This window comes from Cystoisospora suis, assembly GCF_002600585.1.
Source record: "Cystoisospora suis strain Wien I chromosome Unknown contig_2485, whole genome shotgun sequence".
Lineage (NCBI taxonomy): Eukaryota > Apicomplexa > Conoidasida > Eucoccidiorida > Sarcocystidae > Cystoisospora > Cystoisospora suis.
The window spans coordinates 71707-98083 of record NW_027155284.1 but is presented as its reverse complement, the minus strand read 5'-3'; the positions used below and the strand labels follow the sequence as shown (position 1 = coordinate 98083).

Below are 26377 nucleotides of genomic sequence, written 5' to 3'. Positions count from 1 at the left end.
CTCGAAACCAAATAAGGTTGCAGAGGGAAGAGGTAATGAAAACACACCGCTGCAGAACGTCCCGTCTGCGAAACTGGCGCGATGGCCTAGTCGCATGAGCACCGGGAGCGTCGGCCTCGGTGGCGCTCCCGAAAAAGGCGTCTCTTCTGCATTGATGCTGTCCCTCCTGCAACAGCAGCAGCAAGCGCAGCAGCTCGCTAGCCAGGGAAGCACCGAAGCCGAGGTGAGGAGAGATGGTAGCGGTTCGGCTGGCTCTTGGGCGGTGACGTGTGCGAGCTGTCCGGAGTGATGCAGCCCTTCTGCGGCGGGTTCACGGAGCACTTCAGAGGCATCTGCCAGGCTCTGCCGTAAAGATATGAAATACCTGCGCAAACTGCAGGCAGCGCTGACCGCGGGCATAAGCCGAGCTGCCCGCAAACGGCGGCAGGGAAAGGTTCGGGAACCTGCGTGCCCGAGCGAGCCCACTTACCTCGTCCTGGCAGTGCGAACAAGTGCTGTGGAGACGGCTCACACCACATTCTCCGACCGCCACCAATACCCAGTCGGTGAATGAATAATTTCGGAGGCAGAAATTGAAGACTGCGTTCGAAGCGAGTGTATCCCGTGGACACAGGAGTGTGCACGCGAAGCCGAGCTGCGGCGGCAGAGGTGTTTCTGTGGTCGGTTTGCGGCGGACATGTAATTCAGATGCACGTTATTGGAGAGCTAGAGGCTGGCCAGGGTTTTGGCACGTCCGCAGGATTGTTCTGTGAAATCTCATTCGAGGCGGGTAAGAAGCAAGCCGACAACTCCAAGGCACGGCACAGCGTTGAGCGCGCGCGCTCAGTGTTCGGGACGGTGGACAGAGTGTCGCCTCAACGGTTGTGAAGTAGTCTGAATCGGGGGCGTCACCGGCTGAGCTGAAAATCAGGCTGCCCGGCCCCCTACTCGCAACCCACCTTTTCACGCCATCAAAAGCAGTGATCGGGAGCAAGCTGCTGTGGCATTGCTGCGCACACCTCCAGCTGCAACGGCGGAATATTGTGGTCGAGGGTGTCGTGTGTGGTCCCGACTATAAGTACTCAGAAGAGGCTCCCGGCAGCGGCGTGACAGCGCACAACGCTGCACTCTAGGACTCTGCCATAGTCTGGCTGCTGGACTGATATCGGGCCAACGAAAGAGCCAGCAACTGCAGCCTGGCACAGCCTCCGACTGGTTGTCCACACACGTATTATTGGGTGGGTGCCATCGTCTTGTGCTCGAGAGCCGCCAGCACGGGTTTCAAAGTCTCTTGCTAGAGAGGTGGCGAACTGAGTAGCGCATACAACTTTTGTTTATAAGTCCGCCTCCACTGTGGCTAGCTTCTGCTTAGGAGTGACTCGGACGGGCCAACGCGGTGCCAGAGCGAAACATGGGCCGTGTTAAGGCAACCAGAGCAACTAAGTGTCACCCGTGGGGAAAATCGTGACAGAGTTCCACGGGAGCAGAAGCAGAATCTCCTGACTAACGTGTTCTCTTTGGTTTCTGCTTATTCCTGGTTCTGCTTTCTCAGGAAGCAGCTGGCTGGGGCTCTGTCGCTCAGCCGAACAGACTGAGCAGACTCAAACAGCGTACGCCAGCGTAAGTGTTCTTCCCATCCGTTGATCTCGGGCTCGTCTTACGTTTGTACCCTATTGGACTGAAATATTGCTGAAGGTGGCGAACGCGGTCGCGCCCGCCGTTTGTCCAAGCGCAGATACTCGGACCATAGCTAGAGCACCGCTGTTTCGAACCCGAGCCGACGAGCTCAGCTATGCGACCACGCGACAGATCCAAATGAATCTTTTACGGAGCGTGCAACCCCTTCAAGAGTTCTTATGACCTCGACGACGTAGCTCACGCCCCGGGCACGCTGCCTGCGGTGTGGAGCTTGGTCTGAAAATGGCTTGCCGCTAGGGCATGCAGCAGTGTAGGCGCTGCATGGAGGAGCCATCGTTTTGTCAGTATACTGGCTAACACTTCTCTTCACAAGTACACTCTGACACTGCTCACCGTGGACGCGCAGTGGTGTTGGGAGATTTCCCCTTGACAGCGCATAGCATAGTAAGATTCCGCCGTCGGTTTCCTACCCGTGCGACGTTACTCACACCGTCAAGAGGGGGAAACTTTGCCTGGGGCACGTACTTTCACGACGGTACGCAGCAAGCGGGTAAGCGCGGCCGCCTACATTAGAAGGGAAACAGCTGGGACTGAAGGGGAGATCGGCTGAGGCATGCGAGCAGTCATGAGTTCACGGTGCCCAGTGGAAAGCACAGATCTCCGCACTCAGGTAGGAGAGGGAAGAAGAAAAGCGACACGGTGCTCACAAGTGGCAGGGTCCGCGCAAGCTACAGGGCGCTGACCCATGCCCCACCTCACACCATGCCCGAGTAACCAGGGTGACCAAGGCCAAATAACAAGATTGAGCCTTGCATCCAGTTCTGCTGTTACCCTTTTGAGGAGTCCGCTGTGTTCCCTGTCTTCTAGACCGTGTTTTCAAGTGTGAGTTGCGAGCATCGACTCCGAATATGTGCGGTTCCCTGACTTCGAATAGATGTCGGGAGTTCCACGTTCTGCGAGAATCTGCGGGGGGCGCCCCTCCCTGACACCTGTCCAAAACTGTTCTGCAGTGCCGCAGTAACGGCTCGGAGCTCTGACGGTCTGAACTCGGTGCTTAGGTGGGAGACATGTACATCTGGAACCACCCGATTGATCTGCACTACGCGATCTCTTCGGTCGTTGGGTGGCCCCGATGCCGACTCTCCGTTTGGAAATTGACCAACCTTGGTTCCATCGAAAATGGTGAGGGTGACGCCTCTTCACACGGACGACAAAGAAAGATCGAAACGGACTCTAGCCCCCTCGCCGAATCAAACCAAAAGGACGTCAGCTATGTATCTCCATTAATGCGGTACTCGGGATCAACTCATTTCTTTACACGCGCTGAGAAAAAGTCCGCCTCTGAGGAGGCGGCAAAGTAAGACGTCAGCCCGGCTGGGTCAAGCAGAATAAACTAGAAGTAAGAGGTGCTACAGTGAAATGCAGAAATCGGCAAAAAGTATTTTTCTAGGTCCGACTTCTCATCAGGAGTTGGAGTCACGACAATTTCCAACATCGACTGAACGTCCAGTGCCAAAGTAGGTACACATTGTTCAGATCTCCAGAGACAAGCAAGTCTCTGACGACCAAGCAAACGTAGTGAACATCGTGTTGGCCCGCCAGTGGATCGCGATCCGTTCCCGACCTTTCTGCTGGGGCTAATCCCGTAGTCTTGGGCATGGTTTGGTGCGACGTCGCTTGCCCTTGCGAACCGTTCCCCCGGGTCATTCAACTGACTGGAGAGTTCTCATACAAGCAGCCGGGGCGGGAGAGAGTTGTTTTTGGGAGGTGTTCTTCCTCTTCAGAGTGTACAATTGACGCTTTCTGCTGATGCACGCGAAATGACCTGGTCCTTATCTTGTCGCAGGCGGTACTGCAGTCGCCCTCTATTTCTTGTTGCGGTGTGTAAACAGTTTCGTATGGGACGGTGACACTCCCAACAACGCCGGGGCACCACGAGATTGTCTGTCACACATGGACCCCTCTCGGTACCTACAGCGAGGAGTTTGCAGGTAAGCGTCGCTTTTTTTCTGCTGACTACATTGCCGGCTTCCCCCTATATTTTGTCTCCCTAGACACGTAATCAGCAGCGACTCGGCACGCCCACAGAAGACCTGTACTTTTGAGCAAAGGCATTGCCTTTAGCCGCACAGTCCAGAGGCATCATTCTGCTTAGGACAATACATATGCTGACAGTGCATGCCGCTGCATTGAGCCGCAGCCTGTTCAGTTACCACATGGTGGCGTCCACCTTCTGGTCGCAGATGTGTCTGGAGTCCGGAAGTAGTCGTAGTGCGCATACCTCCCGGTATTTTCTTAAGAGGCGCTACAGCAAACCATTACGATGTATTGAGCCTGTGGACTATGGGCAATAGACGTCTGCGCCACAATCAAATGAGACCGAGTCGAGTACCTTCCTGCATCTCGGGATGTATGTACTGAAGACTAGATTCTAGGGAGACACCGATTTTTCTTTTCCCTCGAAGCCGCGGGTAGACAGTTAGAACAGAGAAACTGTCATCCTGCCGGGAACTCAGACTCGACTGTAGAGGCGATAAAAGGGTCCCTGTCGACCGTGCTTTTTATTGTACCGTCAGGGCGACTGCTAGGTCGGCGGTCAGGACTCACTGACCTGAGCGTCCTGGACACCAACATCGGGGAGAGGATGAGGCTGACCACAAGGAGCAGCGGCTGGGTCCTGTTGTCCGTGGACATAATTCTCCGGAACTTTGAGCGTCACGGACTCTCCGTTATTTCCTCGCTGCCTGCGAGCAACGCTCTTGCTTCACAGTTACTCACTCCTGAGCTTCAGGTCCCATCTGCTGGCACGGGCGGCAGTCCACTGTATCCGTACGGTGTTTCGCAAAATCCTGGCGGGCCTTCTTCCCTCGTTCAAAGGCGGGGGCTGGCCCACTCGAGCAGCAGCGCGAGTTATAAAACCGCGGAGTCAGAAAGAGGGCCCGTAGAGGCCGTTACAACACACCAGCTGTTTGAGAAACAGGGGAGTAATCTAGGGAAGAAGACGGTGTGAATGGAGGGACTCATGAAAGGATGGCTCGCGCCGCAGAATACCCCAAGGAAAAAAAAGAGAGAAGCAACGTGCCAGGAACGGACATGCTAGATCCAAGCGCATTTTCACCATTGGGAGAGGACGCAGCCATCCATCTGCGCTGCCGGAAAGTACGAAACTTTCCTTCCTCATGTTTTGGAAATAAGTCGTGTACTTCCCCCCTGTGCGTACGAGTCGCCCCGTGGTTGTACTCGCTCTACTCCCAGCAACTCCACGACTCTTGCCCCTCACGGAGATCTATGGCTCAAAAGGATTTTTTCTTGACAGCAAAACTCTCTCTTTTCTTTTGTTGCCATGTCGCGCCCAATTATAACGTTAGTTTCCCAGTAAAGCGTGTCGAAGGCTCGTGGCGTGTCTCGCGGATAGTCGGCAACAGCTGAAGCTGTTGAGGAAACAGGGCGCACATGTGAACTGACCGCAGAGAGGGCGTGACAACTTGTGATCACAAGGTCTTTGTCGTTTGTCTAGTCTTTTTGAAGCTTGTATGAGTTCTTGTTTCCTCCCTCTCATGAACCAACCTGCTTCACTGCTCCTCCGCCTGAACACAACTTCAATGTGGTGGGCTAAGGATACAGAAACTTCGAGACAAGGCACCCGTGCCGATGCATCGATTCGTTCGCTGAAAAGCCACCAGTCGTCACGTTAGCATACACGCGTGTCACGCTTTTTCTTGTGAAGTTCTACTTCGCTCTCCCGTGATTCATCGTTTGCGTAAATGCCGATGGATACTTTGCTTCGATTGATTTCTGAGATGACAGAGTATCACTCTTGTTCGGTGAGGAGCCAGAGTACTTCAGATTCCATGTTCTCCCCCCCCCTCCCATCACATGGATCTACTGCCGCTTTTGTGAAGAGAACTGTCCGCTTTGTTGGTATTGGTTTTGAACTTATTCACCTTTAGGAGTACTATGGTAAGCTGTCCTCCAGTGGATTATAGATGGCGAGTGAGCACGCTTTCACAAAGCAACAGAAGCGCCACGCTTTCCGCTGACTGGGCGTCACACACTTGTTCTGTGCTGTACAACATTTCCTTTCCCCTCGTCCGAGTGCCGTCCCACTCCCCCAGTCACCCACAGCCTCCTTTACTCCATTTGAAAAAAACCAACAGGCTTCTCAAGCAGAAAAAAGCCAGCTTAAGTTCCCTTCGATGCTTGGACAGGAGAACATAAAAACAGCCACCTCACTTGAAATTGTAGGCCAGGCGAATACTTAAGAAATACTCCTGCACACTCTTCCGTAAGAAAACAGAAAACAGCATAACCCCGAAGCAAGTCTCTTTGGACTTGTTTCGGTGACCCGACCTGAAGCCAAGACTCTGTCCACTGCTCAGCTGTTCGCTATCTCTACTCCTGTCAAAGGAATGCATAATGTTTCCTTTTCCATCTTTCGGTACTCTTCAGCTTTGTTCATTTGAACTCGTCTGAGAGATCAATCTTAAAAAGTCTTTTTTCAACCGAGAATGCACTTGTACAATCCAGGCTTTCATTTCCGAAGGGCACAGAGATAACAGGACTTCGCTTGCATCGCCTAGAATTCGACGCATATGGGTTAAAGGCAGACCCTCGATGACCCTCTTGCTTCGATTGTCATCACATCCTCCCCCCGCGTATGCATAATCTACAGGAAGGCTTTCTACCCAAGAAGAAGGAAGAGTAACGTAACGTCTCGCCCCCGAAGGAGAACATTCACTTTCACAGGAGGTTTTTTTGCATGCCGGAGAAGAAACCTCATTCCCGACAACCTGAGATTCCAAAAACCAGCGCGGAACTTCTCCTACTTCTTTTCTAAGTCTTATGCTTCCCTCTTCTTTGCCGCTGTTTGTCGGCCGGGAAAATGTTATTCGTAATCGAGCGCATGAAGAAGAGAAGCCGTTTGACGACAAAGCGGGACACACTGGAAATGAATGATCAGTTAAGCTTGAAGAAGAATCTCTCGTTTCCTGTTCTCTACTCTTGTTGTCTTGTCCCCCTACTGTTTTGTCATGCGCATTCCCCTTTACAAGGCGAGGACATATACATGCGATTCTCTCTAGCGCGTAGTTTTCATTCTTTAACATCTGATGAGTCTGCCCCAGCATGTCCTCTGTTTCATTCCTCAGTCGTACACCCAGAACCCAGTCTTTTTCACTTGCTTTCCGTGCCTTCGTTTCATTCTGTACTCCGTTCTTTTGTACCTCATCTTCTTCCTTAGCATCTTTCCACCACTTCGATTCATCTTTTACTTTCTGTCTCCAGCCTTCTATCCTCACCCCTTCTCGGTCACCTGGATTTGCTTCTTTTCTCTCTTCTCTCACACCTTCTTCCTCCTTCTCTATTCTTCTCCTTGTACGCCAGAAGCTAAAGAGTTCCGCATACCGATTCTTGAGGAGTTCCCTCTGGTCGGAGGTTACCTCATAGGAAGCTTCAATACAGCTTGTCACATTGATTGAAAATACACCTCCTCCATATCTCATTTCTCTATTCCTATATCTCTCTCTGCAGTCCTTCTTGCCTCGGCTTGTACGTGCCTCCTGCTGCAATAGTGCATCTCTTAGAGCTGAAGTTGCTTCTCGCTGAAGTGCTAGAGGCCAGTCTGTAGAAGCAGTGCTAAAAGAAGTTCCAAGGAAAACAACTGTAGGTACAGTCTCCTGTCTATCATTCCACGAGAAATCAAATTCTCTCTGAGAGAAGAGAGGATCCGTTGCTTCAAGAGAGTCCAAAGACGAACCAGACTTTTGCGGAGAAGAATGATCTAAAACCGAATCTTCTACTTCATTGTCGTGCTCACTAGTGTCCGTTACAGACACTTCGCCGTCATGATGACCATCGTAACCCCTTTCTTCTTGTTCTCCTGTTACCTTCACTTCTTCCACAGACAGCACATTACCAGTCCCTCTGTATCCGTAGTTTTCACCTTCTTCATCTTTCTGTGAATCTTCTTTTATCTCCTCCTCTAGTTTCCTTTGGGCTCGTTCTTTCTCATCCTTGCTGTCCTTTTCTTTTTTGGAGTTCAAGCCTCTCCCATCTTCTGCTTGACTTTCTTTCGCGTGGCTTTTCTCTATCCTTCGGCTTCTACACGCTTGCTGTCTGGTTCGCACGTCGCAGTTAGCAAGGAAGAAGAACGCCCGCTGAAATGCAGCGGGAGAATCGAAAGAAAGGTGAGAGGGGATAAAGATAGACTCATCAAACCAGAGACACAAGGGGAGGCAAAGGGAATGGCATGCAGGACATAAAGGAATAGGAACAGCCGGGGTAGATAGGAGTGAAAAAGAAGTTCGAGGAGAACAAGGAGAAGAAAATGAAGAACGAGGAGGTGTACGTACACTTGAAATGCTGTCCCCTCTCTGTCTTTTGTGTGAATTTGTAAGAAGTGAAGAATGCGTCAAGTTTTTCTCGCTCTTGACAAAAGTTGAAGGAGAATCGCAAAAGGTAGACAAGGATGAAGAAGAAGCATCCTGGGAAGATGACAAGGTCTTCTCCTGGACAGTCTGTTCTTCTACCTCTTTGTTACCTTCTATGCCTGTCTCAGTGTGGTTCTTCGCGCTAAGAACGACGCTAGAAATCACAGAATCTCCTCCATTCTTTTTCTTCCTCTTCTTTTCTTCTGTTTCTTGTGCCTCAACTTCTCGACCTGGGTGTTTGAAAAGAACCCACGAAACTTCCTCTTCATCGAGTGAACGACCATACCGATACGGACAGAAAAAGCGATCTTCTTCTTTCCTTTGTTTCTGTGCTTTCTTCTCTCCGTCTTCTTGACAGCTTGGAAGACAACAACACTGGTGTATTCCTATTGTCTTCTTCGATTTTAAAGAACTTGGAATCCCTGAACATCGATAACGATATACACATCCATGAAGTTCAAAAAGACTCCTCCTGTAAAGATCTTCTTCTTTGTCGATCTCTCCTTGTCCCAGTCTACTTTCTTCTTCCTCTTCCTGTTTCCCTAGCTTCTTCTCTTCGCTAACTTGCTGTCCTTCTGCTCCTTCCCTTCTCTCTCTCTCTAATCCTTCTCTCGTCTTCACCCTCTGGCAACACTCACGTTGATCTTCTTTCTCCTGCCTTCGTCGTCCCTCCCGGCTGGAGATCTTCTTTTTCTTTTTCTTCTTCTCATATCTTTCTCCTAACCCTCGCCATCCTCCCTGTGGTGTAAGATACTTGAAAACATCCAACGAATCAGCACGTGCCTTCATTGAGCTATCTTTCTTTGGATTTTTCATGGGAAACACGTCACTATCTTCTTCTTCGTTCTCTTGAACTTCCTTCTTTTTATCGAGGTCCTTCACATGGAGGTACCCTTCTCTAGGCCAAGAAGCTGAAGGCACTAATGAACTTCTTCTACACTCAGGTAGACGAACATGAGAAGAGAGAAAAACATTCTCTTTCTCCCGTGTCAGGACACAAGAAATAAGCTCATGCTGGAGTTCTTCTTTCATAAGAGCCACCGCAGCCAAGTGAAGACCATCGACATTCTGTGTGAGGAGAAGAGTCGACTGGGGAGGTCGAGTTAAGAGAAGGAAAGCTAACACGAAGTGCCCAAGAGAGGGAAACGCAAGACGAAAGACTCGCGGATCATGTGTCCGATACCAGAATGAAGTGTACCTACATCAAAAGACAAAACAACGTACATATATATACACACACAACCGGTAAAATCTCGGGGAAACCAACAATGGAGACAGGTGTACATACACCACTCCATCCTCCCAGCATACGTTCACTTTCATGTAACAGACGGAACTTCTGCATGTGCAACAAGCCGTCTTCTTCCTACGCACAACTGGACATGCCCACGAAACAACACGGAGACGCTCCCGTCGGACCATCGAATACATCGTGTTTATCTATCTGTCTAGAGGAGAAGAGCAGGCACATGGCTCAAAGAAGATGTTTATTCTGTGTACTGTGGGTCAATGGAGATAAGAGTCCTCTAAGGGCCTAGAACGTAGCAACCGTGCAAGTACGTCCGTCCTGAGTTTACACATCTCGACATAAAGACAGAAGAAATCGAGAGAGTCTTCATCTGATCTGTTTCTTTTTCACCTCAACAAGATCTCCTAATGATGAGGATGTTGAGAAGAAGAAGACCGCCCACCTGCCTGTCTCCTTTCCTTCCTTCCTCTCTCTAGAAACGAAGAAAGTGTCTCTTTTTGGATCAACATGAATGCACACCAAACGCCCCCCCTTTCCTTTCAACGATGCAACGCTGTTGTCCTTGTGCATATGAAACCGCTCTTTCTCTCATTCATAATAACTGCAGCCGAAAAGATTTCTTTCTTTCTTTCTTTCTTTCTCTTGGAGAGCCTCTCTTTTGTTACGAAACTGAGCACAATATACATATGTTTCTCATCCGGTAGAAAGAAAGATCACACGGTGAAAATACCTACCAGTTTTCTTTCTCCGCTTTGAATGTCTCGATCATACCCCACGTCTGTGCAAATCCTTCTCCTTCTTGTTGCTGCTGGTCTTCTTCTTCTCCTCCTCTCCCCTTCTTCTCCCTCTTAGCCTTTGTCAGTGCGTTCATCGAAGCTCTTTTCCTATGCTTCTCTGTCCGTAGTTCTTCTTCTTCTTTCTCTGGCTGCCATACAACGGTGCTAGGAGAACACGCAGAAAGTGAAGAGACGGATGAGCTGTTTGTCTTCGAAATCTTTCGAAGAGAGGGACGGGGCGAGTTCTTGCCTTTCTTCTCTCTGTCTCTTAGACCAGCTTCTCCTCCCGCTGTTCCAGCGAATGTCTTTTGAGGCCTTGAAGTTTTTCTTCTCGTCTTCGAGTGGGCAGATGGATTCTTATTGTCGCGGTATAAAGGAATTCCGCATGACACACTGAGTCCTGGTGTATGCACAGGTGAAACAAACAAGAGACGGGAGAGAATCAACAGTCGTCGACTCCACTTCAGCACTTGGGATGCTCATCTAAACAAGAGAGTCTGTGCTGGGTTACAAGACCATAGAAAGATCTTAGGTACACCAACGACTTGTTCTCTTTCAAGAAGCCTGACAAAGCTCTTTCTACAACGGCCAAGTGACGCCGTCAACACTGGCGGTACCCACCCTGTATGCATATACACGCACACTACCTATCCACACGTATACATACATGTGTCTTTGTATATGATATAGGTTCATCATCAGATATGCCCCCTCTATACGAATGAACATATACATATACATGTATGTATGAATAGCATACGCCATCCGTGTACATACAGATAGACATACCCGAGGAGGAGATACACGTGCATCGATATCCTGGTGAGATGACAGAAGGGATCGAGAAGAAAAACAATTCTCTTCCACAGCAGTGGAAGCAACAGAGAGAGTGCAATACCGATGAACATGTCGCACAGAAAGAAAGAAGCCGAAGATAGAGACAGAAAGATGAAGAAGAATATTGAGGGATCCCGTTCTCTTGGTTTAGAGCGTGTCTATTTCACGTAACCTCAACAGAAACCTCCATATACCTTGCTGAGGTTCTTGTCATCTCTCAAGAAAGATAGATCTACCCAAAACACCTCTACTACGGTAGAAAAGTGCGAAACCACAAGAACATACACAGGTGCCTATACACCTGGTTCTGAGAAAAGGAAGACTGCCAGGCAGACTGTATACGTTGACTTTGCCAGCGGCGCCTTGCCAGGTGTAGAAAACTACGTTGTACCTCTATTCATACATCAGGACTCCCTCCGCATGTGATGCATATCTATCTATCTATCTATCCACCTGTACGTGCTTGTAGGCAAGCGTCTGAACAGACTGGTGAGTCTTCATCCTTGCTGAGTACTCAACGTCGGCCCAGTTACGATGAGAGACAGTCAAGAACCTAAAAAGCACCGTGTGGCAACCGACACACCACTGGTACACATCTGTACATATAGACACGCATATACATCTGGACATATGTGTACGTTTACCATACAGAACCACTGACAATTCTTCTCTATGTTGTCAGATATGTCTTCAGGGACACGCTGCTGGCCATAAAGAAACAAACAACGCGTGCAACAAAAGTGGCCATAAACACACAACGTTCGACAGGAAAGAGAGAGAGATATCTGTGAGGGGGCTAGTGAACGTGAAAGGGAACGAGGAATAGAAAGGAGGTTTAAGTTTAAAAAAGACTGCAAAGAAAGCTTTGCTACCTGCTCCTGTTATGAAGAGGACACGGTTGGACTCTTGAGTTCCAAAAAGAACTTCACGGAGAGCATCGATGTTACTCGATGCTCTAGTCCTGCGAGATCTTCCCTCTTCCTCCATGTTTCTTTTCTCCGTTTTTCTTTTTCTTCTCTTCACTTCTCACTCATCCTTTTTCATCTTGTCTTCTTCTCCTAAAGCAATTCAACAAACGAGAGACTCCTCGATCGTTTCTATCAGAGTCCTTCATTTTTCCTTTTCTTTCTTTCTTTCTCTCTCTCTGATCAATCTAGCCAGCCTATTCCAATGTCTTTGTCTCTTTCGGCATAATCTCTCTCTCCCCCCTCATCCGGTATGCTTGTCCATCTCCATGCAAAGCGCAGGAGGACTAGACGGAAGAGCATCGATGGATACAATCGAGAGACAGGGGGAGTTATGGTGAAGGGTCGACGTACATACACCGAGCCTACTATCGAGCGGGCAAGAGAAGCTGTGATCTTGTGTACTGGGGAGCTATCTTGGACTGGAAGATTCCTTAAGGAAAGAAACGAGAAAAGGAGGTCAGAGAGGAAAGAAATCAAAGAGACATTACTCCAAGCTTCTCAAACAAGTAGATAGAGAGTACACTACGAGTAACCCAGGGGTTTAAGAAAGACCGACCCCCACGACGAGGAGAGGAACGCGAGGGAGAAGATCTTGTTCGATCTCTCTTTCCCTCTCTCGACTGGGGTCGCCTTGTCCGTTATTCTCACGATTTCTTCTTATCCTTCAATGACTTACTGTGAGAGAGACGAACACAACTAACTTATTCTCCCCCCTTCTCCTTTATTCAATCAGATCACATGATTCTCTTCTCTCGTCCTCCCTGCATCTTCTACTTGCCGCGTCTACGTAGTATAGAAGGTAAGCACACCACCATGCTAGTATCTACGGTTCTACACCTTCCTTGACCCGGACAGAAGAAAACAAGAAGAGGAAAGCTGAGGAAGAAGCATGAGAAAGGAATAGACAGTCGCCACCCTCTCTACTAAGCCAGGATGACGATGTGTAGAACATCTCATATGTCTTCTCCTTTTTTGAATCGATTAACGCTGAGGAAGAGAAAAAGAAGACGGGACAGGAGAGGAAGAGGAAAGGGATATTCACACAAAAACAGATACGAAGAGGTCTATAGCGACACTTCGAGAACAAATGATAATGGAAAACAGGAAGAGCTGAACCCGTCGACGTGAAAAGAAAGGAATTCAACAAAAACAAGTCCAGGGAATGGAGAGTGTTCACGTGTCAAATGGAAACGAGAAGATGCGCTCCAGTCTCGTGAACTTGGCAAGACAGGATGAAAGAAGGAATGAAGGTGACCCTCTCAAGCACAGTTAGGCACGTTTCGGCAGCTAGAGAGAAGATCAGGGAAGGAGAGAGGGAGGACACCCGTTGAGAACGAAGGAAAAGAAAGAGAGTAAAGAACAGACAGTTGACGTGGAACGACGAAGACCAGTAAGAGAGATTCTTCAAGGAACTGAACGAAGGTGAAGTGAGGCTGTTTTTCGGTACAAAAATTGTCCTCTGAAGGGAGGAGAAAGTGAAAGAAAGTGATGTTCTCTCGTGTTTGGCTTCTTGCTTTCTTCACTTTTACACATGCGGCAGCAGTAGATGGACACGTTTTCTTTTCTTCGTCGTACCGATCGATGCATGCTCTGTGCCAGAGGAAAAACTTCTTTCTGCTTTCTCTTCATCCACCCTGGGTCTTGTTCTTTACACCTACTATCTATATACCTCCTCAGTCGTCACATCTGTGATCTCCCTTTCTTTACTAACTCTGTTCTTTGCTTCCACAGCACAACGCGTTTTGCTCTTCTCATTAGAAGAGAACGAAGAGGGTTATGGAGAGAAGAAAACGATGAGGAAAGGAAGCGGTGTCTTCCTTCGTCTTCTCCTTTTCATCGGATGATCGACATCCCCACCGTGTTCGTTAGAAACGGACATTTGCATCATCCTGACGATGAAGGGAGAGAAAGGACCAGCATTTTTCGGAAACAGATTCAAAAGAAAGATTTTGAAGGAGAAAGATCTCCTTCCTTTCCGTCTTCTTTCTGTTTAAAGGACCCACCGTGAAGAAGACGGTAATGAAGAAGAGAGTAGAAGGAGGACACCCTTCTCTAGATGTCCCCAGATTTCTTTAAGCTATCCTTATGACGAGAGCCAGCTCGTTTTTTTTTCGTGCCTTCTTTCTCCCGAGACTCTGTCCCTTTCTTCTTGTCTACTTTCTCCCTCGGCAAATGGGAGCGGGGAGTTCTCTTCGTGTGTAGTGAAAAAATAAACAGGAGAACGATAGAAGGATAGAAGGAGTGAGTGAGTGAACGGATGAATGAAGGAGGCTTTTCAAAGGGTTGCGGGGATCTCCAGGGTGATACGCGCTCATGGGTCCGGAGAAAGTGGGTGGAAAGAGAGAGAGACAGGAGGAGACACGAAACACGCTAAATAAGGCTTCTTCATCTTCATTCACATCTGCCGGAAAAGCCGAGATACTACGGATCGCCTATGGATCTGTTTCTTTCTTTCTTTCTTGCTTGCTTTCCTTCAGTTCGTGTTCATATTTTCTGTTACAAACTAGATTTTGTGATTCTCATTCACTAGTCTTTATCTTTCTTCTCTTCCTCACCATTGACTGGGCTTTCTCCGTGTTGTCCTTTCTTTGTCTTGCCGTTGATAGGACCACAAGAGATAGCCCTGCTCTACGGGTCTGAGTAGATGCATATATAGACACAAATATATCAATAGAATTTCATAAGAAGGGAGTGTGGGAGAAAGAGGGGAAGAGCAGCAGAGATAGTCCATGCAATTTTTTGTCCCCTTGGTTCTTTTTGGACGTTCTAACGCTTTCTTTCTTCATCGTCTTCTCACGTTGAGTTCCTACCTGGCATCCCCCTACATGGGTCGGGTAGAACTTTTCCTTCCTTCCTTTTTTTCTCTCGCTCTATCCTTGTATGAGGCGTCTTCTGAAGACGTCTAGAGGTCGGTCGTTTCTAAGAGGAGACTATAAAATGTCTTTTCATGCACACTCCTGTCTCTCTGTTGTCATCACCCATCTTCTTAGAGCCCACGGTATCATCTTCGTCCTCGTTCTTCGGAATCTTTCTTTCTTCTGCAGGGTAAAGAATCGAGAGAAGAAGAGAAGAAGGTTTCTGACAACTTCTCTGGGTTCAGTTCGATTGTTTGAAGTGAAGTGCTGGAGATTCTTCTAGACTGCGACGTTTTCTTGGGGATGGTTAACTCACTCTCTTTTCCCCTTTTTTTTATGTGAGATAGAAATACCACACTTCTGCTTCTTCAACTCGTAATTCATTGTCTCTTCCCCTTCTCTCCTCGTTCACCGGGTGTACATACACTAGACTTGTACCAGGTGTCCAAACACCAGACACGTTCTTTCTTTCTTTCTTTCCTTCGTTCTTTCCTTTTTTCTTTCGTTCTGTCTTTCTTTCTCTCTTTCTCTTTTATGATGAGCCGTTCCATTGAACGTGGAGGAGGAGGTGGGGGGGGTGCAAATCAAATGTGGTTAGGTAACATCCCTTTTGATGCAACAGAAGATGAATTGAGATCTCTTCTTTCTCAAGTGGGTCGAGTTCTTCAGGTCCGTGTCAAGTACGATGATAAAGGTCAAAGTAAAGGCTTCGCGTTCTGTGAGTTTCCTGATCACGAGACGTGCCACCTGGCTTATCAAACGCTTAATAACGCTGAGTTTCGTGGAAGGAAATTGAAGATTGACTATGCTACAGATGAACTCCGTGAAAGATATTCTCATCATGTTCACAATACACCAGGAGGAGGAGGAGGGGGAAGCTTCAATTCTTCCTCCAACTTCAATTCGTCGTCGTCTTCTTCATCATCTTCGACACGTCATCATCATCACCATCGAAGTTCTAGTAGCTCAAGTGCAGGTCCAGGGGGAGGAGGTGGTGAATCGAGTGGAGGAGGAGGGAGAAGGGGAGGACAACAACAGTCACAACAGCAGCAGCATAGTTATTCTATGAAAGGAGAAGACCTTTCTTCTTCTTTCGATGCTTTAAAAGGAAGACTACTGGCGCATGCAGGGAATCATCCTACTATGACAACTGCTGGTTTATTAGGTAAAGGAGGAGGAGGAGGACAACAGCATCAGCAGCAAGGTTCTTCATCACAGTCAGGGCTCCCGTTGTTAGGTGCGAATGGAAGTTTCGTTAATAAGCAAGGTGTGTCAGATGGAGGAGGTGGCCTGGTAGGGGGGGGGGGAAACGGTTTGTTATTCTCATCATCATTATCTTCATCATCTTATCATGATAGTACTTCTGCAGCTATTGATATTATGGAGATTGTACAGACGTTTTCAACGAGGCAGCTAATTCAGTTTCTATCTGATATGAAGAAGCTGGCAAAAGACTCTCCCGCGGGATGTCGACGACTCTTAGAGGTTCATCCTGCTCTTGTCTATGCGACTCTGCATGCGACATTTCTACTTGGAGGGATAGGGGGAGATAGCGATAAGAGTAGCAGTAGGAGTAGTCGTCGTCAAATAGGAGAAGAAGAGTCCTTAAAGAATCGAAAGATCGAGAAAGAAAGCGAAAAAAGAGGAGGAGGCAGCAGTGTCTATACAACAGGAGAAGGTGGTGAGAAGTATGGTGGAGATGCTTTCAGTGTCGTAGATGAAAGAAGAGGAAGGGAAGCCTCTTGTTCTCCTCCTCCGGAAAAGAAACCTAAGTTTCATGAAGAAGGAGTGGACGGTGTCAAACCGAGCGATTTCGATGCTGGGGTGAGGTGGCAGAGAAGTGGGAAAGATCTTTCTCATCCAGTAGAAGAAGGAAAGATGACGGCAGTAGGAGGAGGTGTCGAAGAACTCGAGAAGCGTCTTTTTCTTCCTACGGCCCAGCTTGAACAAGCACGAAGAAATCGTCTTGAACGTCAACAACAGCTAGAGACTACGTTAATCCATCCGCATGTGTCGGCAAAAGTCGAGGGGGCAGGTGAAGAACGCAAGGAAGAAATAGGAGATGAGGATGATGAGGCGTCATACCAAAGACAAACACAACTTTCATCTCTTTCTTCTACTACAAGTCAACCCCCCACGGATAAGGAAGATAACCATATCTCTAAAGATCTCTCTGTTACGTCGTCGTCTAAAGGACAAGATATGTCATCAAGCTTCAATCAAGAAAGCAGTCGATCTGTACATACAACTTCACTTCTAGGCGAGTATACCCCCGGAAGAATCTTTCCTCCAAGAACAACTCCTCTTTCTTCTTCTACTTCTTCTACGGCTACTCAAGCTCACATGCTTCCACAGTATGGTGAAGGACAGGTCGTCGGCACACCTACACCTGTTCCATCTGCGGAGACAGGCCATCTCTCGTTATCTTCAGAGAGCCTTCAACAGCAACAAGGGAACCCACAACAGAGCCAGGGCCTTATCTCCACTACGTCACAGCAAGGGGATGGATTAGGATTACAAGCCTATCAGGGTATTCCCTCAACTACAACGACTACAACTACGACTATGATGACTACAAGTACGACTATGATGACTATGGCTCCAAGTCATTCCGGTAGTACTAGTCATGTAGGGGGAGGGATAGCTGGAGTCTCGGGGGGGTTGGGAGAGAGGATGAGTGGTGTTGAGGGCGTGGTGGCAAGACAGCAGAGGATATTAGCATCGTCATCTCAGATCTCTTTTCCTTCTCAGAAAGAAGGAGAAGAAGGAATTCGAATGGACGCAAGTAAGATAGAAGAAAGATTATCTACAACTGCTGTCACCATAGCTTCTCCTGCGAGTCCTCCTACAAGTCTTGTGGGTGGTCATCTATCTTCGTCCTCGATCAATGTGCCTTCATCGGGGTCCTTACCGTCACATAGTGCCGGGAGTGCCCCCATAGCGCCTCAACAGCAACAGCAACTCCCCCCTTGGGCGGTGGGGAATACGGGCGGGAGTGTTGTGGCGACAAATCTCTCTTATCTGAGAGGAGGGGGAGAAGGAGAGAGCGAAGAAGGAAGTCGAAGACTAAGTATTCAGCGTTCTATCTCATCTGAAAGAGGTTTGATTCCTCTGCCTCACCAACAGGAAGGAAGCGGCGGCGCCGTCCCAGCACGAGGGCAGAAGGAGTCGGGGTCGAGTGACGTACGAATGATAGGAGGAGAGGAGATATCTCAACAGAGACCTTTCTCGTCTAAAGGACTAGTACAGCCTTCTTCTTCTTCGTTTCATATACTCCAGCAGCAATCATCAAGCTTACGACACCATCCTGCACAAGAACAGAGTCTATTACAAGGACAGCAGCCAAGTCCTACAAAGAGCAATAGTAGTGCACAAGTAGGCGAAGGAGGGGGGAGAGAGAAGCAACTCCAACAGCAACCACAAGAGATCTTCAAGGCAACAACAAATCCGTTCCAGTCATCATCACCGTTATCTCCTCTTCCTGCATCAAAGAATCTGTCTTTACAGAAAGGCGTAGGAGAAGGAGGACTTCCCCCCCAGCAGGCTGCTAGCATAGTAAGTAGTACGATAGGATCTCGGGGGGGCGGGGGCATAGGCGAAGGACCACCGCCGTTCCAAGGAATAAACAGCAGCGGCGGAGGCGTAGTAGTAAGTGAAGAGAGAAAGCTTCTTATCTCTCAGCAGCAGAAACTGATGAAGACATCTGTAGGACCTCAAGTGAAAGACCCAGCTCTGATCAAACAGGCACAACCCGTCTCGATTGAATTCCCTGCAACAGGAAGGGGAATGTCTTCCGGGCAAATCGGAGGAGGGGTACTAGGAACATCAGGATCAATCCAAGCTGAAAATGCACCTCGACAGATACCTCAGAAACATCAGGCAGGAGCAGACAGAGGAGTAGGGGGTGGTGCTAGTGGAAGAGTTGGACAAGTTCTTCCGATGTCTTCTTCTCAGGTATCAGGAGATCACACATCGTCTCTAACAGGAGGGGGAGAAAGAGAAAGAAAGATCGGTGTCACCCCAGTAGGAGGGGCAACCCGAACGACTCCATCACCAAAGATAGCTTCTACTTCTGAAGGACCTTTACCAAACGCCGCTGTCTCAGGAGGAGGAGGAGGTGAGGAAAGTCGGAAATTTGATATGCGTTTGCTTACTGTCGACCCCCTTCAGTACGTGATAGGGTATCACGTCTTGACGACAGTGTGTGATGGAGAAAAAGGTCCTATCGGGTAGGACAGATAGGTAGATGTAGAGGGAGACGTGAGGGAGGGACTGTGCGAGGTAAAGAGTGTGTGGTGCGGATTTCTATCTATCTATCTATCTCTTCTGTCTGTCTTTTCTTTTTTCCCCCTTTCTACAGTAATAGTGTTGATATCCTCCATTTCAGTCTTGCCTTTCCTTATGAGGTATCTTCGTCACTCAACAGAGTTAGATTCAAATCTCTAGACACCATCTGTTCTCTCCCGTAGTGCTTGCTGCTGCTGCTGTCACCGTAGTTGGTCTTGATTTCTCCTTCCCTTGTGTTGTCTTGTCGTCTTTCATCCGAAAGAGGAGCTCAGATGTGATTCTGTAGAGACCAGCTTCTTCCCATGGCAGATCGCTATTGTTGGCTGTCTTCTTTTCTTATGCTGTATGCCCTTCTGTGTCTCTTCAGTTGGCCAGATCTCAGGAGTTCATCGGGGGGGCATGATAGGCGGTGGTCTCCTTAATAGTAACAGCAGCACTATACATCAGCCAACTCAAGATATGTTAGGAGACAATAGTGTCGCGATGTCTACAGTGAGAAGTAATGGTGTCGTTAATACAGCTCTTCATACTTCTACTACTTCATCTTCTGTTGGTTCGTCTGCCTCTTTAACATCAGAAGATTCTTTCCCGACAAAACTTCCGAGGAATCAGCAGAGATTATCTTCTCTCATCCAACAAGGAGGACTCATAACTCCTTCTAAAAGACCCTCCAGTGGTAACAATAGCAGTACGAGTAGAGCTAGTAGTAGTGGTAGTATCGGGGGAGGGGTATCACCCCCTTCAGTTACACACCAGACACCTACTTCGACATCTGCATCGACATCCATACAACCCTCAGGAGGCATCTCTCCTTATAGAGCGGCTTCTCATTCTCATCTTGGCGCGGGCGCCTCTCGAGCGGGAGAAGGAGCCTCATCCATTTCAGGGGGTGGGAAAGCAGCAACGGCCGGAGGAAGTACTATCACTAATAGTAGCGTTAGTACTAGTGGCATGACAAGCCAAGCAGTTCTAGGCGGTAGTCAACAACCGAGAGGTACCCAAGCTCAGGCTATGATGACAGGAGGAGTAGGTGGATCTCCCCCGGCCTCACAGCAAAGGAGAAGTGCCGTGAAGTCGACGGCAATGAGTGGAGCAGGTGGTGGACAGCAGCACCAGCAGCATCCATCGGCTCAGAGTAGTAGTACAAGTACAGGTAGAAGTACTACTATGAGTCATGTGAATAGCGGAAGTATGGTGATGATGATAGGCCATAGTAATCATAAAGGGAATCAAGACCATAAAGGATTACTAGGAAGACCCCCTTCCGGGGTGGCTGGGATAGCAGGACAATCACCGCAGCAACACCAAGCAGGGCACATGAGTAGTAGTAGTACTGGTACGTCTCCGTCAGTTGCCGTACAAGGAGGGGGAGGAGGAGAGGTTGTATCTCGGGGGTCTCTCTCGAATCAAAGACGTGGATCCGGGTTAACTTCAATAGCAGGAGGACAGTCAGGGTCTCCTTCTTCTTCTTCTAATCAAGCTCACCATATACATGGAGTTATGATGATGAATCATGAAAATACACCGCAACATGCCCAACAAGCCTCTAATGTAGTAGGGAGTGGGGGAGGAGGCGGAACCCTGGGATCCAGCCAAGGCGTCTTATATTCGGGGAAGTCTCAACAACCCCAGCAGCATCTCATTTCTCAAACACAACAAGGAGGAGGAGTCGAACCCATATCTTCCTCCTCTTCATTATCGTCGACAGCCTCGAGTCGGAGTAATCTCACGAGCGGCAGCAGACAAGGTATAATGATGACGGGGATGTCTTCAGCTCAGTCTAATAGTAGCAATAACTCTCCTTCGACCGCACAGAAACAGAAACAACTTCAAGGTAAAACAGGAGCAACGACAGCTTCAAGTCCTCTTCAGAACCCTACGGGAGGAGGGGGGGGAGGATCGTCATATCATCCACCACAGCAGCATGGAGGCATTCAAAGAAGTCACATGTCACCCCATCAACTTCAGAATGCAGGAGATATGATGAATTCGGCTACCCCTACACAGAGTTCTAAAGATCTTCAGAAACGGGGGGGACTAGTCACTCCTCTTGATTCACAACAGCAACAGATCCTAGCTGGTGGTGGAGGTCTCACCCAATCAATAGCTTTCCGACAGCAGCAGCAGCAGTCAGCGGCCTCCCCCTCATCCTCGATGTGTGTGGCACAGCAGCAGTCTGTTGGGGGGGTGGGAGGAGGAGGTGTATATACACCGGAACAACAAGGGGGGAAGATCAGTAGTAGTGGGACAAGTCTCCTTTCATCGACTTCTAATGTGATGATACCTCAGCAGTCCATGATGTTAAATCACACATCCCAACCACAGCATCGAGACGTCTCCCTCATGGGACCGGGAGGGGGCGTAGGAGGAGTGGGAGGAGTTACATCCCCTCAGACGGGGTCCTATTTTCAACAGGTAAGTCAGCATCCCATGGATATGCAGCAGTTACGGCGTGGGAGTGGATCCGGTGAGAATTTGAAGAGAAAACAGTCTATAGAGGCCGTACATGGGGGGGGAACAGTAGGAGGAGGAGGAACACCTCAAGGACATGAGGAGATGATGCTTCGACAACAGCAACAACAGCAGTTCCCACCGGGGAGAAGTGCATCCGTAGAAGGTGGAGGAGTAGGAGGGGGACCAGGTGTATGGACACCTGGTGGAGTAGACGGACATCAAGCAGGTCTCGCATCACCATCACAACCCGTCGTCACAGGACAACAGCAGATGGCAGTCCAACAAGGGAGTCAGCAGATGGGGGGGGGGGTTCGTGGACAACCACAACAACAGCAACACTGGGGGGGAGGGGGAGGTCAACCTCAGGCTGGTCCTCCTCCGCTCTCGTCTATACAACCTGCGCCTGAATCGCTTGTTGGTAAGAAACAATGGAGTCTTTAGTCATGCTTGGAGGGAAGGAGGGAGGTTGAGAGGTGATGTTGTAGGTATATGTATTTGTGGGATGGAAATATTAGATCGTAGAGTCTGCCAGTCTCAGTTTGAGTCTGCGTCACCCATGCTGGCTGTCTCAGGCTTCTTCACAATCTAAATAGATGTCTTAGAAGGGAGATAGACACAGCTGAACAGCTTCCTCACGGGAATCTCTCCATAATTACATATGCAGCATAGACATAAGGTATACATGTACATCCCTGGGGCGGGTGCCTGCCTCTATACAACTGCGGCGCTTTCGTTTCCTACAGTGTCTCTACTTCTTCAGTAGAGACACTGTAGGGTACGTATGTCGATAAATCACATTGTTGTGAGTACGGCAGCATTCGTTCTCCGGGTTTGGGTAGAAAGTAAAAGGAAGGATTACAGTGACGGATGATCCTATTGGGTTGGGGGTAGCTACCTTACGTCTGGTAGTTTTCTGTCGTGTTTGTTGTCTGCGTAGACAGATAGACACGTCAGAGAGTAGATAACTATCCTACATGAGCTAGTTACAGCTAGATACATCTGTCTCGTCTCTTAGGACACGTGACCCTAGACAGAAGAATGTCTGTATCTTCAGTTAAGAGAGAACGAGGATCTGTTGTGTGTTTTCTTTTCTTCTATCTTTCTTCGGAGAGCCTTGAACTCCAGCAAAACAAGAGGATGAAAAGCCCGAGGCCAAGACTTCTATTGCTGATATATACCATAGACCGGGAAAGAAAGCAGCCAGGGAAAGGTCGCTCATTTAACAGCATGAAGTTTCTATCTCTACTGAACATTCGTATTACCCTGCACTTCTTTCTCTCTTTCTTTTCGCATCTATTCTCCTTGTTCCGGCGAGAAGCCGTTCCTCCCAGTGCTCTCTCGCTTGTGTGTAGTGATGAGTGACAGTCAGAGCGCCGGGCAGCAAGGCAGGCAGGGAGTGGGAGAAGAAGGAGAAGGGAAGAAAACACAAGAAAGAAAGAGAGAACGAAAGCAAGAAACAAAGAGAGACAGTAAAGTGTTTTTTAGCTTTTGCTAGGGGTTGGGACGAGGGGTGTCATCATAGACTGTTAGGTTGAAGGTGTTGTGTGCGTGTGTGTGGTGTGACGCGTAGAGCGGTGTGTACTTTGACTGGTATATCTCTTTCTTTTTCTTTACTTTCTTTCTTGTTTTTCTTTTTTCTGTTTCGTGCGATCAGAGGAAGTCATCAAGAGCCCAGATATATTGTCTAAGTAAGTGTCTCAACTGTATATACACCATGTACATTCTTCGGCGGTTGAAAGGTCGCGTCTTTTCTCTTCTCAAGTCGCTCTTTTCTTCACTAGTTGGACACACTCACACAGGCGGAGGCAGACAACTCTGTCTCTCTTCATTCTTCCCGTTCTTTTTTCTTCTGCTTTTTCTTCTCATTCCTTTTTTCGATTTCTCATCTTCTGGTGCTCCTGTGTCTTCTTCTTCTTCGCACTGGTGGACCTTCTTACTTCTTCCTGTGGCAGAAGTCTCTTTCTCTCACAGTCCTTCACTCTGTGATAGAATCGGGGCGCTGGTGAAGATTCTCTTCTTTGTTGTTATGTCCAGCCTTTCTCTTTCTCCTCTAACCAGTCTCTCTTTTCTGTTTCCTCCCGTCTCTGTCTCTTCACTTCTTTTTTCCCACCTATCTTCCTTTCTCTTCGTACTTTCTGAAAGCATACACAGGCCTATATTGCTTCTCTTCTCTTTTTCTTTCTACGCCTCTTGGGGAATAGAAGTACAACACCATAGTCATAAAACAGGTCGGCGTGTTACGTAGTAGTTCGCATATTGGAAGATAGACATATGAACTGAAATGAGGACAATCTCTTGAACTTCTCTTCACTCATTCCTCCGCCGGTGAGATGCAAGTGTATTTACACCAGGAATCCAAGTGGGGGTGCGTTGACGTCGAGATACAGACTAGGACTGCCCTCTCTTGCTATAGGATGAACATCAGAACATCCTCGAATGCTTGCACAAGAAATGCTTCATGACCAAGGATAGAGATAAAAAGGCGGGGGGGGATAAGGGAATTGGGGGGAGGTGTTTCTACGGACAGCAGAAAGGCAGAGGAAAAGACACCCTCAACTCTTTCAGTTTTGATGGATATGTCCTTCAGCTGTTTCTCTCTTTCGCCGTCACGTTTCTTTCGGAGATCTTGCATACCTTTCGTAAGGTCGATTTGTTCTCTTTCCTTGCTTTCTTATCTCTTTCTTTCTTTCTTTCTTATTTCTTTCTTTTTTCAGCATTCTAAACAGTCGATGGAGTGACATGCAAGAATGGCCGGAAGAACAGAGACGTCAAGTGTTAGCTCTCCAGGCTGTAAGTTGAGCCATCTTTCTTACCTGTCTATTCATCTCTAGACATACTCTGTTTCTAAGTATTCTTGCATCTTTCCATCTACATCTATTTACTTCTTTAGTACGTCGGCGCGTAACATTTCCCCTGAACTCGAAGCCTGTAGAAAAACTCTATAGTTCCTTATACAGCTACTCACTCTGTGCGAGTGATGTGGGAGGCAGTCTTTGTATAAGATCAAGTGTCTCTATACGTACTTGTATGTACACACCACCTGTGGCGTCAGTGCTCCTACTTTCGATAGTATGATTGTCCACCTAGTTGCGTCTCTTTTAGAGGGTTAAGCCTGTCTATTCATTGTTAGGGTACTACACTGCGACCCCTTTGTACACCTTGGAACAGAGAGCCGAGTGAGACAGAATTCTCGAGACTTCAAGTCTCGGGGAAGGCGCCTTTCATTTCTTCCTTTTTTTTGGATTACCAGATAGACTCTTTCTTTGTCACTTGGATTCTCCTGTATAGACATGTCTCTCTCTCTGTATGTACTGCATGTCGACGTAGCCTAGTCTTGCACTAGGGAGCATGCATTCTTCTTTCGTGTCCTCTTCATATACATTGAATAAGTGGATGTGAGGTGTGTCTTCTCCCTCGAGAGATTTCTCTTGTATGCCTTGTCATCTTATGTGTATCTCTGTCTTCTTCTCTCACTCTCTTTTTCTTTGAAGCCTCTCTTTCTCTCTCTCTATATGTACCCTGTATGGCTCTGTTTGTCTTGTGAACGTCGTAGGCCTTAATTCGTCGTGGGTTCGTGGTAGCCCAGTGAAGAGATTTCTTTCTCTGTTTCTGCACGTGCCTGAAGAAGGAGGGGAGGTCGAGTGAAGTAAACCCACAGAGGGTTCTTTCTACCGCCATCGGGAAATGAGATGACAGCGGGAGAAAGGAAAGGAAACGTAGAATAGAAATGATCGAGAGAAAAGGGAGACAGAAGGGCGATGTCTCTCTTTCTGTCCTTCCTTCTTTTTTTCTGTCTTCCTCTATCGATGAGGCAACGTAAGAACCATGTGGGGATAGATAGAAAAAGAAGATCACCGCACTATTTCTTTGTCTCTTTTTCTGTCGATGAGACAACCATAAGAGCCATGTGGGGGAGAACGATCTTCTTTATCTATCTATTTATCTATCTACTATAAAGTCTATCTGTCTATCTATTGATTAGATGGAAGAGTTGTGGAAATGGAAACCTAAGATGGGTGGTTTGTTGTTTTCTTTCGTTCATATGATGAAAGATTCTCTTGCGGTAGAAAGGGGAGATCTTTGCGTTTCTGTTGTCTATTTCTATCTCTTTCCTTGGGTGAGAGAGGTTTTCGTAATAGAAGAAATCCGCTGAGATTTCTCTTTACAGCTAACTTCTGGTGAATGGTCCTTGTTCGTATTCTTCGATACCTGACCAGCAAAAGAAGAGAAAATGAAGAGGATGACTATCCTACCACACCTCATTAGAGGAGATCCATTTTCTGCGAGAATCGTTTGTTCTAATAGTGAGGTCTAATTTCCCGTGACATTTCTTGCTGATAATCTCGGCTCACTCATCAGCACCACCCCAGTCGAACGTGTTCTCTTAAGAAAGAGAGGGTCTCTATTGCATGCGATATGCATGCATGCATACTCATGACAGAGTCCGTCTCTTTCTCTCTCCGTGGAGGAGTATCTTACTGTATCTGGTTAATAGTAGTCGGCTATGAAGAAGTGAAAATAATGATATCATACTTTTCTTTCTTTGGTTGTGGAGATAAGCCGTCCCTCGTCTTGTCTTTGGCTGTCCGATTGAAGGCCATCGAAAGAAGCTTGGAAAAAAAGGATACACTCCATGCGGGTGAAAGAGATGGACGCTCTACTGAAAAGCTGTAGACAGTCTCATCTAGACTTGGAAAGAAAGCGCCAATACTTCTACAGCTCTCAATCTCTGTAGTCACGAAAACATAAGCAGATACTATATAGATATAGATATATATATATATATGCTTATATGGAATGGTGTTCCCATCCATCTGTATTATATATGTTTACATGTATATATATATAAATAGAGATAGATAGAATACCGTTCCCTGTATATTGAGTCAGCAGAGGTTCTGGACCG

General features: G+C 47.9%; 3 protein-coding genes across 3 annotated transcripts; 1 reads left to right on the top strand and 2 right to left on the bottom strand.

The window, feature by feature from the left end:
• Positions 1-2911: 2911 nt before the first annotated feature.
• CSUI_005176 (uncharacterized protein) lies at positions 2912-13434 on the bottom strand. Its single transcript, XM_068065355.1, has 3 exons — positions 11780-13434; positions 10029-10470; positions 2912-9243 (listed from the first exon to the last, which is right to left on the bottom strand). Exons 1-3 carry the CDS (start codon positions 11892-11894, stop codon positions 6063-6065), a joined length of 3738 nt encoding a protein of 1245 aa, XP_067922684.1. The 5' UTR covers positions 11895-13434; the 3' UTR covers positions 2912-6062.
• A 48-nt stretch (positions 13435-13482) lies between these two features.
• Positions 13483-26038, top strand: CSUI_005175 (mrna processing). Its single transcript, XM_068065354.1, has 5 exons — positions 13483-18847; positions 19385-21889; positions 23126-23159; positions 24186-24261; positions 25025-26038. Exons 1-5 carry the CDS (start codon positions 15265-15267, stop codon positions 25058-25060), a joined length of 6234 nt encoding a protein of 2077 aa, XP_067922683.1. The 5' UTR covers positions 13483-15264; the 3' UTR covers positions 25061-26038.
• On the bottom strand, positions 25573-26106 carry CSUI_005174 (uncharacterized protein; the record flags this gene model as incomplete). Its single annotated transcript, XM_068065353.1, has 2 exons — positions 25573-25680; positions 26005-26106. The coding sequence occupies 2 exons, from the start codon at positions 26104-26106 to the stop codon at positions 25573-25575; spliced, it is 210 nt and encodes a 69-aa protein (XP_067922682.1).
• Between the last annotated feature and the right edge of the window lie 271 nt (positions 26107-26377).